Genomic DNA, 16,436 nt, shown 5'->3' on the forward strand with positions numbered 1-16,436 from the left:
TCATCCTCTGCTCATTACATTTGAATATAGATTGCCAGAGTGCAATGCCTGCTGACCCTGCCCTCTGTCTGACGTTAGGTTCTTCAGACAAGGTGAAGTCCATGTGTGCACCTCAGAAATTATTAGCCTAGTTAGTAGCCTAACAAAATCGTGGTTATTGTCCTTAAGAACTTAATTTTCTCAAGATCTTTTCTTACCATCCTTAATTATGGATATATTTATAGGTGTGAGCCACCTGCCTGCTCAGGGCATTGCATAGCTGCGTCTGTGATGTACCTACCACTTAATGGGTCAGGGTTCCTTCTTTATACTCTCTGTGCTTCAAACTCTGTGTTCACGTAACAGTACTCCGCTCAGCTTCTGAGAATTAAGAGGTTTTTGTTAGCATTTTATCTGAACCAAACACCAGTGGCTTTTCAGGAGAAACAAGAGCTCTGTAAGTAAACCTATGTATTTATATGTGTAAAGTGCATTATAAAAAGAAGCAATAAATCCAGTTTTCTACATAGAAGGGAATTAGATTTTTCCAGTTTACCTCTGCACTGGGATTAATGAAACATGCAACAAATAGCTCAGGGAACAATCCATTTGAAGTTTGTAAAGGCATCTTGGGAAGCTGGCTGGAGTAGCCTTTTGATATTTTTCCAACAAGAATTTCTGTTAATTTTTTTTATTCGCTCCTGAATCCTGAATGGCTGTTTTCCAATGAGCTCAGCTATTACCTGCCCATTTCTGCGTGGCTGAGCAAAATTGCTGGGAAATCCAAGTTTCTCTTCATTTCCATCAACCATCCATCTCCAAATTACAGAGAATTCATTCCTGAGTTGGAGAGGTGCCAGAAGTTTCTCGTCTCCCTGTCTGTGGGCTGTCTTTTTCTTTCTCCTCTTTGAGGCTCTCTGATGCTTAGAGCGTGCTCAACTCAAAGGTTTCCAGCCTCACACTCGCTTCACATTCCCCCACAGTGACACCGGGCTCTGTGCTTCCGAGGAACACCGTGCGCCAGCCTCTGATTCTGTCTCCTCTCACCTGCAGGTGCTCTAGAAACTTCAAAATGCGACTGGTAACGTATTTGCTTCTCCGGCACGCCACTTCTCTGTGCAATAGATGTGGCTGCTTACCATTTTTTTTCTAAAGATCTCTCTCTCTCTCTTGAATAACATGCATGCAAAAGCCGGTGAAAGGGGGCTTACAGACCCGGGGATTAATTGCAGCTCTTGGTGTACGTGTGCATGCATGCTTGTTAATATAGGCATGTGTCTAGAAATACGGGTAATTTATGTGCACATATGTCTGTTCAAGCAGATTTCACTAAGAGTCTTGTTGAAAGCAGTACTTTTTATGCGTAGCCAGGCTTCCTAATCAGATCTGGAAACATCACACATCAGCAGCAAGTATAAGAAAAATACATTCTTACACCATGCAGATGGCATATTTTAGATAGCTATTCAAAACCTTTCTCTTTTTTTCTTAAAACAAATGAAAGGTGTGTGTGTGTGTGTGTGTGTGTGTAGGGGGATGGGGCTGGGGGTTTTGAAGATTTGCAGACAACAGTTACCTGGCTGCTGCAGAGATTTCCACACCATGTCACCTACCTTCTTAAAAGTCAGCAATCGCTGAGGAAGAGATGTGACTGTGCTCCGGAGTAAGCCCGGGGGAGGATGAGCTGCAGTGTTCAGCAGGCATCTAGCAACTCTAGATATTAGTGCTCCGGCGAGAAGTAGACAGAGTGGCTTTGCCGGAGCTGAATCCAGTAATGTATTTTGGGGCTTGTAGGGATAACGTTTATGCTGTACATCGGATGCGCCTGTGGTTCTTGAACTCCCAGAAAGCCGCATTAGTGTGTGGGCTCCATAAATCACAGTACTTATTTTCTAGTGTTGAAAGTTAGATTCTAAAATTAAGAAATTACTTAGCAATTAATAATGCATTCGGCAGCCCTGGTCTCATTGCGGGGAGATTTACATCCTCGGGACTTGCTCCTCTAGTTATAAAGACAAATGATTTAAGGTGCAGGCTTAATTGCTCTTTCAAATCCTTAAGCTGGGGAGAGCTTGCACTACTTTATTTAAAAGGCTTGTTTTGAAGAACAAGCATGCGAGTATGTAATTGTAGTGGTGGGCTAATTATAATTGTCATGTGTTGAGTGCCCAAGAGAAACAACTTCTCTTGCGCATTGCTCCCCGAGGTGACAACAGCCTGCTTCCTTCTCTTTGTCATTTTGCATGGTCTTCTTGCTCTTGAAGACCAGTATTGACTATAAAAACAAGTATATAAGCAAGTCAGAACCCACAAAGAAAAGCAATTTTCTAAGAAATTAAACGAAGTCCATCCTTACCAGTGAATGTTCAAAGCGAGAGTCGGTATGGGTATTTGAAAGCCGAGACTTCTGAAATAATAGCCAGGTAGTTGGAAAAGTCTAGGTCTGTGCTTACACTGTCTGGTAGTTCCCTGTACTTTAAACAACGTTGTAAGTAGCCTCATTATTTTATATTGACTAATCATTACTTTTTCATCATGGTATTGACTATAAAATAAAAAAGGTATTTATTTTCTTTGAATAAAAAATATTTATTTTCTTTGAATTGAAGATGATTGAAACTTCAGTAACAGTTTATATAGTTGTAACAATAAAAATAAATATTCCTGAAGTTAGTGTGAATATTACTTTTTTCATAACTTAATATTTTTCAAGTTAATATAGAGGGCTACATGTGATTTTTAATTACATAAATTTTAATAGTGATTTTTAACCAACCATGTCCACTTAATGATTATTAAAAGCACTATAGAGAATTTCAATATGGTGAAGTGACTTCTTGAAATAGCACAGAGTATTAGGAACATTTAAAAACCAGTATGAGACATTTGATGTTATGTTCACATATTGCTCTGGACATAACTAGTTTTTATTTTAGGACTATTTATTCCAGTTCTATAAATACATCTAAGACTGCATTCTACATCCTGTAAGAATATTGCCTTTGAGTATAAATATTGTAAATGGTTTCAAATACATACCCAGGACAGCTGAAGCATCATTAGCAGTATATTGCATGTAGTATAATATGCTAATATATATGTTATTAAGAACTGAAAGAACAATATTTGCACTCAGTCATATTGCAAAACACTTTTGCCCTACTTCTGAAGTTAGCAGTATTGTGTGAAGTCAATTTTGTGGGAATAAAGAGGTTTCATTTTTCTGAGCTTTTATGGCACTGTGTGGTAACATGCTAGCATTCAGTGCTATTTAGTAGGAATATCAAACATACTCAATAGTGAAAAGAAAAGAATGTCACTTCTGCCATTTGTCCCTGATTATGAGTTCTCACTCACTTCTAGAGGCTTGATAGACAAGGTCTTTATTTTATAAACTGATTTATATGACTCCCACATTTAAGTGATTAAAAAAACACTTTCTCCTATGCAATAATGTCCTCATTTGAAAGTCGAGAGTGCTTTACCAAATATTTCAATTTTATGGCTCACATATGTTAAAAATATAACTTGTCAGCTGACCACGCATCTTCAACTGAAGTCACTCATTCTTTAACCACTTACGAAGCGCCACACTGGCACACTGTCTCCTAGTCTAGGATGAAAGGGTGGGGAGGGGAGGCTTTTCTTCTAGGGAACAGAATTTTTCTCCATAGCAGCCATGTGTGGAGGCACAAACCCTGCAGCACAGTTTGAGGCTTACATTACTTCTCATTTGTTCTACTTGGTTTCAAGACAGCATGGTCTGTAGGTTTGCCAGTAGGGGATGGTGACAGTGGGGATGGGGAGGAACTCCTTACTGGGTTATAAAGGAGAAGAAATGGCCACTTGGGGTGGATAAGAAAGGAAGATGGGGAGAGACAAATGACAGCACTAGACAAGAAGGTTGGAGATTCTGCGGAGGGGAGCCACAGTGCAGGCCATAGGGGAGAGAACTGAGAAGGAGATGATAAGGATGGTTCTAAAATGGTTTTAATTATCTTCATTTGCCTTAATAGGAGGAACAGCTTCCTGAAAAAGGATTGTGTGTGTGTGTGTGTGTGTGTGTGAGAGAGAGAGAGAGTTGGGCAAGTTCTTTAATTACTATTTATTGAGCATGTTCTTCTGTCTGTCAGATGGGACAGACACTATGCTAAGTGTCGTATCTTTTATATGTGTGCATTATTTTATATGTGTGCATTTATTTTATGTGTATGTGTTTGTACCTGAGTGCATACATGTACACTGTGTCTGTGCAATGTGATCAGAGCTCAGGAGAGGCTAGCAGATCCCCTGAAACTGTAGTGACAGGCTGTTGTGAGCCACCACGAGGGTGCTGGGAACTGAACCTGTGTCTTCTGCAAAGGCAACACATGCTCTTAACTGCTGATCCCTCTCCTCAGGCCCTGTGCTAAGTGCTTTAAATGAATTATTGCACACAGCCTTCGACTATGTTACTATTCCCATTCTGCAGATGAGGCACTGAGAAGTAATAGGTCTTGTGTAATTGTATAATGGGTAAGTGGAGGAGCTTGGGATTTGAACCCGGACTCCAGGGTCAAATCTTCTGATCATTGCATAGCATAATCTTTGGAGTGTTATCACCTTACCTCTAGCTCCCGTTACCAACTGGCGTGCCTACTTGTTTACTGCATGTGTCATTTTGGTCCTCTGGGAAGAAATGAAAATAGTCTTAGTACATTAAGTGGTTCATAGGACAACAACAACGAAAGACAGGAAACAAAATTGGGCAGAGAATGGTTTTCCACTGTAAAGAATGGGCTTTGTTTAATAATGGATGCCTATCAGAATATTCTATATCTAGAGACTCAGTTAATGGCATTTCTTTATAAACCGTATTTTATAATTGTTGGTGTATGTTAATTGAACATATTAATGAGTTTCTAAGTGACAGTTCTGTAATACAAATTACATGCTTCCATTGTGTTCACCCTCCCACAGGCTCTCTCTCATCATTCTTTGCCCCTCCTCATCTCTTCCATTCCCTGTCCCTAGTAATCCCTCTACTACTTTCAAGTTGGTTTTCTAAGTTCTAGTTATCTCATCTGCAAGCACACAAGACATACTCGGTTTTCTGTATCTGACTTGTTTTATTTACCATGATGACCATTAGTTACATCCTTTTTCCTACAAATGTAGTTTTATTATTTGCTATGGGTAAATAATGTTCCTTTGGGTCTATATATTTTACTTTCTTAATCTATTCATCTAGTGATGTATGTTAGACCAACTCCATAACTTGGCTACTGTTAATAGTGTCACAATAAACTTTCCCACTATTCAGGTATTTCTTATGCAAACATACTTCATTTCTTTTAGTTATATGCCCAGGAGTGGTATAGCTGGATCATTAGGTACTTTTAATTTCAGTTTTGTGAGAATTTCCATAATGTTTCCTATGGTGAATATAGTAACTCATATCCCCACCAACAATGTTTAAGAGATCCATGTTCCCTCCATCTCTATCAGCATTTATTGCTTTTAAATGTAATATTTATTCTGGTTTCAGTTAAATGGAAATTAGTCTTGAGTTGTAATTCCCCAATTCTAAAGATGTTGAGAACTTTCTACTTATTTACTGAGTGTTTGTATTTCTTCTTTTGAGAAGTCTCTGCTCAGATTATTTATGGTTTTTATATGTTCTGGATTCGAATCTCTGGTGAAGACCTCCCATTCTGTACACTATCTCTTTTCTTGATGTGATCAAAATAGTTTCTATTAATGTGACCACAGTATAGAGGCCTGTTAGGAGCTCATTTTGATTTTAAGTTAGAAGGAATGCAATCTTGAACTAGGTATGAAAAAAAAAAATGGGAAAGATGAAAAAATACAAAGTGTGACTTTATAGGCATGTGTGAGTGTGTGTTTGTACTTGTATGTGTCTAAAATTGTGAAATTAATTGAAGTAATAAATAAGAAGACAATACTTAAAGGTATGTAATAGTTTTCTTTGCTTTGAAGAAGTTTTTTTTTTTTTTTTTTTTTTTTTTTTTTTTTTGTTAAAATTTGGTGTAGTCTTGTATTTCAATTCTTGGTTCTCCTAAGTGATCACCTGCTTGCAGGTGATATGATTCTGTACATGAAACCCCTCAAAGATATCAGCAAAAGACTCTTAGAACTGAAAAAAGTAGATCTTCAAAGTGGCAGGTTACAAAATCAATATACAGCCTTAGAGATTTGCTAATAATCAAATAATGAACTCACTAGGAAAGAATCAGCAAAGCAACCCAATGTATAGTAGCCTAAAAATGTGCTGAGATAAACCTCATGAAGCAGGTGAAAGGCGGTGCTGATAACCCTCTGGGACACTAAGGAAAGATTGAAGAAGGCACTAGAGGATGGGAAGCCCCCCCCCCCCCATGTTCATAGATAGGTGAATTAATTGCAAACTATAGATCTGGTGCAAAGCACATTGTAATATTAATGACATTTTCACAGTACCAGAAAAAAGAAGTCCTAAATTCATATTGATGTGTAAAAGACCCAAAGAGCTCAAGCTATCCAGAGCTAAACAAGCAATACTAGTACCCGATTTCAATACATGTCATATATCCATAGCAACAGAAACATCATGGTATGGCAATCAAAATGCACATATATTGATAGAATAGTATAGAGAACACACATGCATGTGTGTATCTACAGCCAGCTGACTTCTGATAAAGAAGAGAAACACATCAAAGAAAAGGCATCCTCTTTAACATATAATCCTGAGGAAATATAATATGCATTAGGAAGAAACTAAAAATAGATTCCTATCTTTTAACCTTGTACAAAAGTAAACTCAAAATGGGTCAAATACCATAAGGTAAGAGCCAAAGAGTTGACCCATTCTGAGATACTGGAATGGGCAATGATTTTTTGAACAAGTCTTCACTAGATGCGATTCTTACAGCATGATGCCAAGTATTGGAGAGAGACATGAGGGGTGTAACCTTCTTTATGACAAGGTGGTATCTCTACAGAGTCTGCCAGATGAATTTAGGGTAAGGTGAGAGAGACACCAAAGTGACAGCACCTTGGTTTCTTAGTGCCAGTGTCTCCTGAAGCCTGGCATTCTAGTGTCTTGCCTGTCTTACCCTAGTTGCCAGACGCTCCAATTCAGCACTTGCCAACTGTCCTAATGCTGTGACTCTTTAATACAGTTCCTTAAGTTGTGGTGACCCAACCATAAAAGTATTTTTGCTGCTACATCATATCTGTAATATTGCTACTGTTATGAGCCTCAATGTAAATATCTGATATGAAGGATATGTGATATGCCACCTCCCAAAGGGGTTATGACCTCCAAGTTGAGAACCACTGCTCCAATTGAATACCTGTCAGGCACTGTTATTCACCTCCTCAAACTTTGGTTGGTTTTAAGTTTACTGCTATTTAAAAACTTAAGAAAATATTCCATTAAATAAAAGATTAAGGCATGGAATAAAAATTATGGTTTTAGAGACCAATCATTCTGACAAAATATACTTTCCCCCCTTTTAAATTCAATTATACAACTATTTTCTTTGAACCCATAAATATCTAATAGGCAGTATTAGTAAATTGTTATCATTATGTTTTATTTCGTACAACATTATCTTGGCACCACATAGACCTAATCCGGACTAGCAAGACTGGCAAAGGCTAGTCCATCTAATTGAAGGTCCTCATTCACGCTGTGGGATGATGCAAGGGTCAATGCCATTGACATGAGATGCTGGCATCTTCTCATAGAGGAATCTAGATGACTGCATCATACTGCCTAACTAACAAAAGGACAAAGGTAACTGATTCAATATGGACAAGGAAGAAAAAGACTAAATATCTTCATATGAAGATTTAGACACTATATAATTGAAAACCCAATAGAGGAGGAGAGCAGCCAGTCCTAGATACTAAACTAACTGTAAGAACGGAAACGAAGAGTATGGGTTTCAATGAAGATTTGCACTGTAATCTGAGGTGCTCAGAGCAAATATTTAATTTCTCTTAAAACAGGATGACATGACGGCCAAAACTGTGTATTTTCTCAGGCTGCCGTGGTTCACTGTACAGAACAGGAAAAGCCTGTTATCAACTTCACATTACTATCATAGTGAACAAAAAGGAAACGTTTATGGCTGGGAGTGGCCCTCAGTGGCAGAGCACTTGCTACCATACAAGAAGCCTCAGGTTCTACCCACAGTAGCAGACAATAATCAAAATAAAGAAAGGAAACTTTAGAGATAAGACAAACTAACCGTCACAACTTACTAAACAGCCATGTGCACAGATGTGTGCCTAATAAGCTGTGATAATAAGAAGATGTGTTGTTTGCTCGCTAGTTGGCTTTGTGAAGATGATATCATAGATCTCACAGCCTTTCATAACTACAGCTGCCCAGAAAAAATATACTGCCAGCCACTCTGACTGCTAGAGCATGGAGCTTTCAAAAGCCAAGCCTCTTCTTGGCTCTTGATCTAGCTATAAGACATCACTTTTTGTTGTTGTTGTTTTTTGTGTGTTTGCTTGCTTGTTTGATTTTTTTTCAGCAAAACAAAAAGGAATAAAACATGGGATGAGGAGGAATGATGGAGCGGGTGAAGGGTACTTTTCGATTGGAAGTTTAGTTAGACTGTGCTTTATCTACCAACTTTTGGGTAGAGATCTTCACTGGGCTTTCTGAGTCTTAGTGAGGGTCCACCGGTGCAGGCTCTCTAGATTGCTTCTCATCTTATATATGAGGCCAGAGATGTGATGTCCATACAGTGGGGGAAGTATGAGAATAGATTTGAACCTATGCCTGAGCTCTGAGATGTGCCAGGGGAAGGATGGTTATGAGAAGACTCTTCTTAGATATTTTTCTTCCTCTTGCTGCTCTCACATATTATGGGAGACACATGGTTGGAAATGATAGAATTGTGGTTGGGTAATGCTGCTCTTGCTGAGGTTGTTATTGTATTCTAAGGGCATGCTTCTATAATGGAGTGGATATCCCCTCCTAACTGAGCTATACCCTTCTTTTAAGGGTGGAATTATTAATATTTAGAATGTGAAGATGTTAGATGTGTCAATGTCTGAAGATGTTAAATCTTAGTCAACATTGGATAATTAGAGATAACGTTATTCTTGTGTCCACAGAGTCCAATTAGGACTGCTAATATATGCATGGATGTGGAGTCATCCACTGGTGCGTGGGCAACCAACCCCCTTCTGGTACATGGGGCTACCCCTTAAAAGGAAAGTTACTCTCCATCCCCCCAGCAGCCTTCAGCTGCTAATATTCCCTCAGCAAGGATAGGATCTCAGTAGCTCCTTTTTTAACTGGCTTGCTCTTCTATAGGCATTGTGTTAGTACCTGCAGTTGCTATAGGTCCATGTGTACAGCAACCATGTTATGTCCAGAAGACAGTGGTTTTTAGCATCCCTACCCAAGGCTAAAGGAACAAAATGATCTTTTACTTAATAGGAAAAAGCAATTTGCTGCCATATGTTATGGGCGATGACGCACACGTGATTAAGTGAATGGGAGCATGTTGTTGTGTTAACGCGGTTCTGATGCGGGTGGATACAGTGCTAGGATGCTGCTTTAGATGACTGTGGTTGAAATGCTATCTTCTTCTTCTTCTTCTTCTTCTTCTTCTTCTTCTTCTTCTTCTTCTTCTTCTTCTTCTTCTTCTTCTTCTTCTTCTTCTTCTTCTTCTTCTTCTTCNCTTCTTCTTCTTCTTCTTCTTCTTCTTCTTCTTCTTCTTCTTCTTCTTCTTCTTCTTCTTCTTCTTCTTCTTCTTCTTCTTCTTCTTCTTCTTCGTGTTTCTGCTGTTCTTGGCACAGGCTATTTTTTTTCTTTTTCCATAAATGTGACTAGCATAGCATGAGAAGCACAGAGGTATAATGTACAATGTTTTAAGTGTCTGACTTTGGGCCCAAGCTTTCTAGGTTCAAACTGGGCTCTACCCCTTCTCTGCTGGGTGGCCCTGGGAGATTACGTTTTCTGTGCCTTGATTTTCTCATCTCTAACTGTACCAGCACCTTCTCTGTAGGGGTATTGGAAGGAATGGGTGACTTCATGTGGGCTGTGCCCTTAGAATGTTCCTAGCACCCAGTACCAGTACCAGCACCATGACGGTTGATCCCTTTATGAAATTCTGTTCTTTCCCACACTGTTCTTAAGGTGGAAGGCCGAGTGATGTCCACTACACCTGAGGTCAAACATTTACAACTTCTTGTCTTTAATCCAGTGTCCACCAAGTCACTGATATCATGAGCCTCAGTTTAGTAATCCATTTCCTTATGGAATCTATGTCTGCATATAGGGTTCTCATGTCTGTGTTCAGGGAAGAGCAGCTAATGCAACTACCAGGAGAAGGCACTTCGTTGTGTCGGTCAGTATTTGAATATACAGTACTTGAGACTTTGAGATAGGATCTTACTTAACAGTGAAGACTGGCCTGGGACTCATTGTATAGCATAGGCTGGCCTCAAACTAGCAGTGATCTTCCTGCTTTGGTCTCTCTTCTGCTGGGATTGCAGTCATGAGCCACCATACCTAGCTTTGAGACTTTGAACTTACTGATTTTACATCTGAGAAGTTCCTTGCAGTGGGTGGGAGAGATGGCTCAATGATTAAGATCATTTGCTCTGCATTCACGAGGACCGGAAGATATACTTTGCACCCTTAGATACTACATAATAGAGCCAGGTATGGCTGAATGTACCCATAACCCCAGCACTGGAGAGAAGATACATACAGGCACTTCCCAGGAGCTGGCTGTTCATCCAGACTAGCTAAGAAAAAAAAAAAAAAACCAAGCTTCCAGTCTAGTGAGTGTCTCTCTTACCGAGTAATATTGCAGTGATGGAAAGAATGATGGGGGAATACATCTATGTCTTGCTTCACTCCTGTGTGCACACGCAGGGACACACGTATCCACATGCTTATATACATGCACCAAATATGTGCACACATACATGAAATGTCCTTGACATACTCACATAATTAAAGGAAGAGGTGGTAAAATTGCCCATGGTGCTAAAAATCTATAAATAACCAAATCTCAATCCAAAGAAAAACACTTAAATAATGAATGATCCAGCCATGTAATAAGATACTGTGGAGGAAAGTTTAAAATGGTTACAGCCATACATATGGAGGTGAAAATGAAAGTCAAAATTTCAGGAGAAGAAAATCCCTTTTAAGAGCAGGCTACAAGAGTGGCATTGTATTAAAACAGATATTTGGAGTCACTCACCTGTGTAATCATAGAAGACATTCAAAGTTCTTATAAGTAATCGTCAACAGAAGACCACGTATCACTTTTATAACTTAAGCTAATTTTTAAAATATAGTAAAAAAAATTCTCTTGCTTCTCCCAACCATAAGATATTAGGGTTTTGCTTAGTTTAAGATTAGCCCTCACGCGACTATAATCCTCAGCCTTGTTAAACTGTTTTTGAATAATTGTGCTAGCTCTCACATGAAGTTAAAAACAAGTATGTACACACTCTCTGCGAAAGCTCTAATTTGCTCCTAGGGAATTGAAACCAAAATGAAAAAAGGAGATTTTTCTAACATCTAACAGGTCGTATGGCAAAGGCCTTCTGCACCTAGCACAGAACCATTAAATCAAAGGCATTAGAGGGGAGATGGGGCCTCTGAGCCGGCGGCTTTCCTCGGGACATACTAATGGGAAACCTGGGGAAACGCTACTCATGGGACTTCTTCACATTAAGGTTTCTCCGTGTCTCTAAAATCCCTCACTCATTTACAAGATGCTATATAAAAGTTACATTTCCTGGGGGTTTGAGGCAGAAGCAGTTGGTATTCAGACATAATCAAGACTTCTTGACCTTAGTATGTGGGAAAGTACTCCCATGTATGCCATCTGATTTGATACTCACAGATGAGACATTTAGGACTTAGAAAGTTCATTTTCAATGTTGGGTTCTGAGGTTTACAGAGGTTTGGAGGTAGCCAGCCAACAGGGAGCTGAACACACAGAGCCTTAGATTATGTCTTAGGAGTCCTTGCCACCAGCATCCAAGAGCATTGACTTGTAGCAAATCACTTCTGTGACTGGGAAGTAAATTGGTTTGGTTTGATCCTCTTAGAATCTTGATTTCAGGTCTAGGAACACCTGCCAGTGGGCACCTGGACCTTTTCCCCAAAGACAATCTAAAGTTATTTAAATATTAGTATTTAAACAATTATATTCAGCAGTGGTTCTCAGCCTTCCTAATGCTATGATGCTTCAGTACAGTTCCTTGTGTTGTGGTGACCCCCCAACCAGAACATTATTCATTGCTACTTCACAACTTTTATTTTACTACTTTTATGAATCACAATGTAAATATCTAATATGTATGCTATATGATAGGTGGCCTCCAAAGGGGTTACAACCCAAAGGTTGAGAATTGCTGACTTAAAAGATCTCTAAAAAGGTGCAAGAAGAACTGGCATCTCATTTTGATGCTATATCTTACTGCCTACACAATCATGGGCAACCTTTTCCATCATCTATAAGATGAATAATTATAGCTTTTAATCTGCCAACCTTGTTGTTCAGTGTTTTTGTGAAATATGTTTGGAAGTACTTGACAGTTAAATAGCAGAGTATGGGTTAAAAAACAGTGAAAATAATAATCACTAATATTATAAATCAACCTGAATCTAGGTCAGTAGGCTCTGCTAGAGCCTACTTGGCAATGGCAGGCAGGAGGTACTTCCCAGAGTTGAAACAAATCAGGTTGTATCTCAGTGAAGGAAATCATCAGAAAATACAAAGAACCAACCAACCATAGGAACAAAAATTTTTCGATTTTCCCCTGTCATCACTGTAGGACTTGGAGTATTGCTGATGGCCAGCAGCTGTCTTGCTTGGATCAATGTATCAGCTGGCTAGATCATGGCCAGTGGTAGGATGAGTGGGAAGGGAGAGACACTTGTCCAGGTCTGTTGACCCCAGAGGAATTATATCCCCCAAGAAAACAGCACTAAGATCTTTCTATCCTCAGTTTGTCTTGAGTCTCCTAAGCCAGATCATGGGCGAAACCAGAGAAGTGAGAGTTGGGAACCAGTGCGCTGGTCCCTTTTTGTAAACATATGCAATCTTGAGTCATCTAAGAAGAGGGAACTTCCATTGAGAAGAGTCTCCATCAGACTGGCCTATAGGCAAGTGTGTGGAGTGGTTGTTTTGTTGATGTGGAAGGGTCCAGCCCACTGTGGTTACCCTGGGTTGTATTAAAAAGGAGCAAACTGAGCAAGCCATGACTTGCTTCATTCCTCCCCAGTAAGCTGCATTCCTCCATAGCACCTGCATCTGTTCCTGCTTCCAGTTTCTGCCTACAGTTACCTCAGTGGTGATCTGTGAGATTAAAGTGTAAAGCAAACAAATAAACCCTTTCCTCCCCAAGTTGGCTTTGGTCATAATGTTTTATCACAGCAGGTATCAGAAAGCAAACTAAGACAATCTATATAATGAATAATGACAAATTCTTGCTTCTATTTAAACTAAAAGTACTTTTGTTTGTTTTGAGTTTTTAAAAATTACTTTTCTATACAAATGATTCTTGCTTACTACAAAAACACTAAACAAAGAAGTAAAAAAAAATAGGATTAGTGCTCATATTTATTTGGCTTACTATATGGAAAGTTTTATGCATAAATACATTAAATTTAATTAAATTTTAATACACTACACATAGTGTATAACCTCTAGAAATTCAACAATATATCATGTGAATCTTCAAATGCCAATAAATACCTTTCTATAATTTTACTTTCAGTAGTTATAGTGTATTTCACTGTGTAGGTATTCTGAAACTCTATTGAATCTTCTAAGGCTGAATTATTAGGTCATTTTCTTCTTCTAATACTATTCTTTAAACATCACTGTCTGGAGAGATGACTCAGTGATTAAGAGCACTTGCTGGTCTTGCAGAGGACCCAGGACCAGTTCCCAGCATCTGTATGGTGTCTTACAGCTGTCCTAACTCCAGTTCCAGGGATCCTGCACCCTCACTTGGCCTCTACAGCCTCTACACACACATGCAGTGCACATGGGCATTCACACACAAAAGCAAAATGACCACACACATAAAACAACTAATCATTGTATAAGTACTCAATGCTTTCTTCAAAATAAGTCACAGGAAGTAAAGTTTCTAGGTCAAAGTGTAAATGAATCTTTAAAATTCTTCTAGTTGCATTTTAACCAATTTTTAATCCTATTATGTGGCATGCAAGAAGATTAGTGATTAAGTAAATATGGCTTTTGTTTATTTATCATAAAAGCTGAGTACCCTCACAATAGCCTGTATTTTTTTCGTGACCGGGTTTCTCTGTGTAGCCCTGGCTGTCCTGAAACTCACTCTGTAGACCAGGTTGGCTTCAAACTCAGAAATCCACCTGGCTTTGCCTCCCAAGTGCTGGGATTAAAGGCGTGCGCCACCACTGCCTGGCTTAGCATGTATTAAGACATTATAATTCTTGTTAAACCAAGCCCTAGTTTTGTTTCTATGCTCCAGACACAATATATACATGGTATCTTAATTAATTGTATTCATAGATTGGTGATAATTATCAGGATATGATTAGCTTTTGATGCAGTGTCCCAGACAGTGTGGAAATAACTTGAAGGAAGAGTTCTTACAAGCATGCTTCCCTGAAGTCCATTAATTCCACACACATCCTCTTTCTAAGGTGTGCAAATTAAACAGTCAAGGGTGTAGAAACCCTCTGATTGTGGATCCACACATCAATTTTCCCCAGGGCTGGAAGTCACCCAGCCTGAGTCCTCTGTAACACACCAGGCTTCCTGGGGGAAGTGTTCAGATCTGGAGATTTTCAACAGAAATTACTCTTGGTGACACAAGCCCAACTGTCAAAGTAATTTCTGCTAGAAAGACAGCATCTGAATTAATAGTCCAATAAACCGCGTTAGTGTCGCATCTTACCAAAGGATTAATTAGGGGAGAAGAAACTAACATTTATTCTGTTTCCCATTTGACAGGCCTTTTATTATTGCATGATTGCATTTAATCTGCATCACCCTCCAGGGGAGGCATTACTGTGGGCATTTTATAATACAGGATCTGAGTGTCCTTCAAATAAAGTATCTTGCCCAGGGCTAGCTAGTTGGTGAGGTACCAAGGTGGGCTTTGAACCAAGACCTCCTGTATCTTGTGTCTCTGTTCTTTATCCATCCTCACTGTGTGTACAGAAAGCCTGTTTTTTTCTGGAATATTAATAGACAGCATGAACACACTTTTAGCCAACTAAACTGCAGTTTCCTGTTTAAAATTTCTCTGTCATGAAGACTCAGTTAGACTTTAAGTTACTGTGACCAAACTACCTGAGAGAACAACTTGAGAGAGAAAGAAGAGCCATTTGACTTATGGTTTTGAAGGTTTCAGTCTGTCATGGTGAAGAGATTAAAGCAGAGCAGGTTACCTCATGCAGAGGTAGAGAGAGATGGGAAAGGCCTAGAGACAAGATACACTTAAGGACTTGCTCCTGTGATCCACTTCCAGTCTCCACAAATAGTTCCTCATTTGAAGACCAAGCCTGTATAACACAAGAGTCTGGGAGAGTCAGTTTATATTCAAACTGTAACGCTTAGAGAATCCACCCAAATGCAGTGTCAATCAAGTGACTTTTGTAAACTAGGAACAGAAAATCCATGAAGCTGACCAGAAAGGGGGGGGGGCGCTAAGCTATTCTAACAAGGTATACTGAGCTAGAGGTCTTCCCATTTCTTTTCCAAAGTTGTGTAATTTCATTAGGCACCCTGCTCCTTCCAAGTTTCCTGGTCTGTCACCCTGAATTTGCTTATAGGTGTCTTTTCGGTTGTTTGATGACCTCAAGACTTCAGAGCAGAGCATCTTAATGAAATTGACAAAGATAGGTTGTAGCATGGCTCCTTTCTCACATCCGTTAATTTTAAGAATAGTATCAAGATCAATGATGATAACCTTAGCCAAAATGCCCAACAGTGGGGAGATGGAACCTGAAGAGACCATCCAGGAGATGGGCAGGGTCCCCAGTGGAGGGATGGGGCCACTCACTCATCTTCAAAAATGTTGAGCCAGAATTGTTCCTGTCTAAAAGAAATGCAGGGACAAAAATGGAGCAGAGACTGAAGGAAAGACGGTTCCAGTGACCGTTCCAACTTGGGATCCATCCCATGCACGGGGTTACTATTACTAACAATATTACTGATGCCATATTGTACTTGCAGACAGGAGCCTAGCATGGCTGGCCTCTGAGAGGTTCTACCAGCATCTGACTGAGACAAATGTAGAAGCTTCGATCCAAAGATTAGACTCAGGTCCCAGACCTCTATGGAAGAGTTAGGGAAAGTATTGAAGAATCTAAAGGGAATGGCAACCCCATCGGAAGAAGAGTATCAACCAACCAGGATCCCTCAGAGCTCCCAGAGACAAAGCAACCATCCAAAAACTATACATGGGCTGGTCCGTGG

The 16,436-nt window shown here is 39.5% G+C and overlaps 1 protein-coding gene across 1 annotated transcript in view; it reads left to right on the forward strand.

The window, feature by feature from the left end:
* The first annotated feature begins 935 nt into the window (after positions 1–935).
* LOC110319747 (IQCJ-SCHIP1 readthrough transcript protein) overlaps positions 936–16,436 on the forward strand; it is a 719,522-nt gene continuing 704,021 nt past the window's right edge. The window contains exon 1 of the mRNA XM_029537245.1: positions 936–1,060. Within this exon, the coding sequence (XP_029393105.1) occupies positions 1,052–1,060 (9 nt within the window). The 5' untranslated portion in view covers positions 936–1,051. The remainder of the gene's footprint in view (positions 1,061–16,436) is intronic.

This window comes from Mus pahari, chromosome 4 (assembly GCF_900095145.1).
Source record: "Mus pahari chromosome 4, PAHARI_EIJ_v1.1, whole genome shotgun sequence".
NCBI lineage: Eukaryota > Metazoa > Chordata > Mammalia > Rodentia > Muridae > Mus > Mus pahari.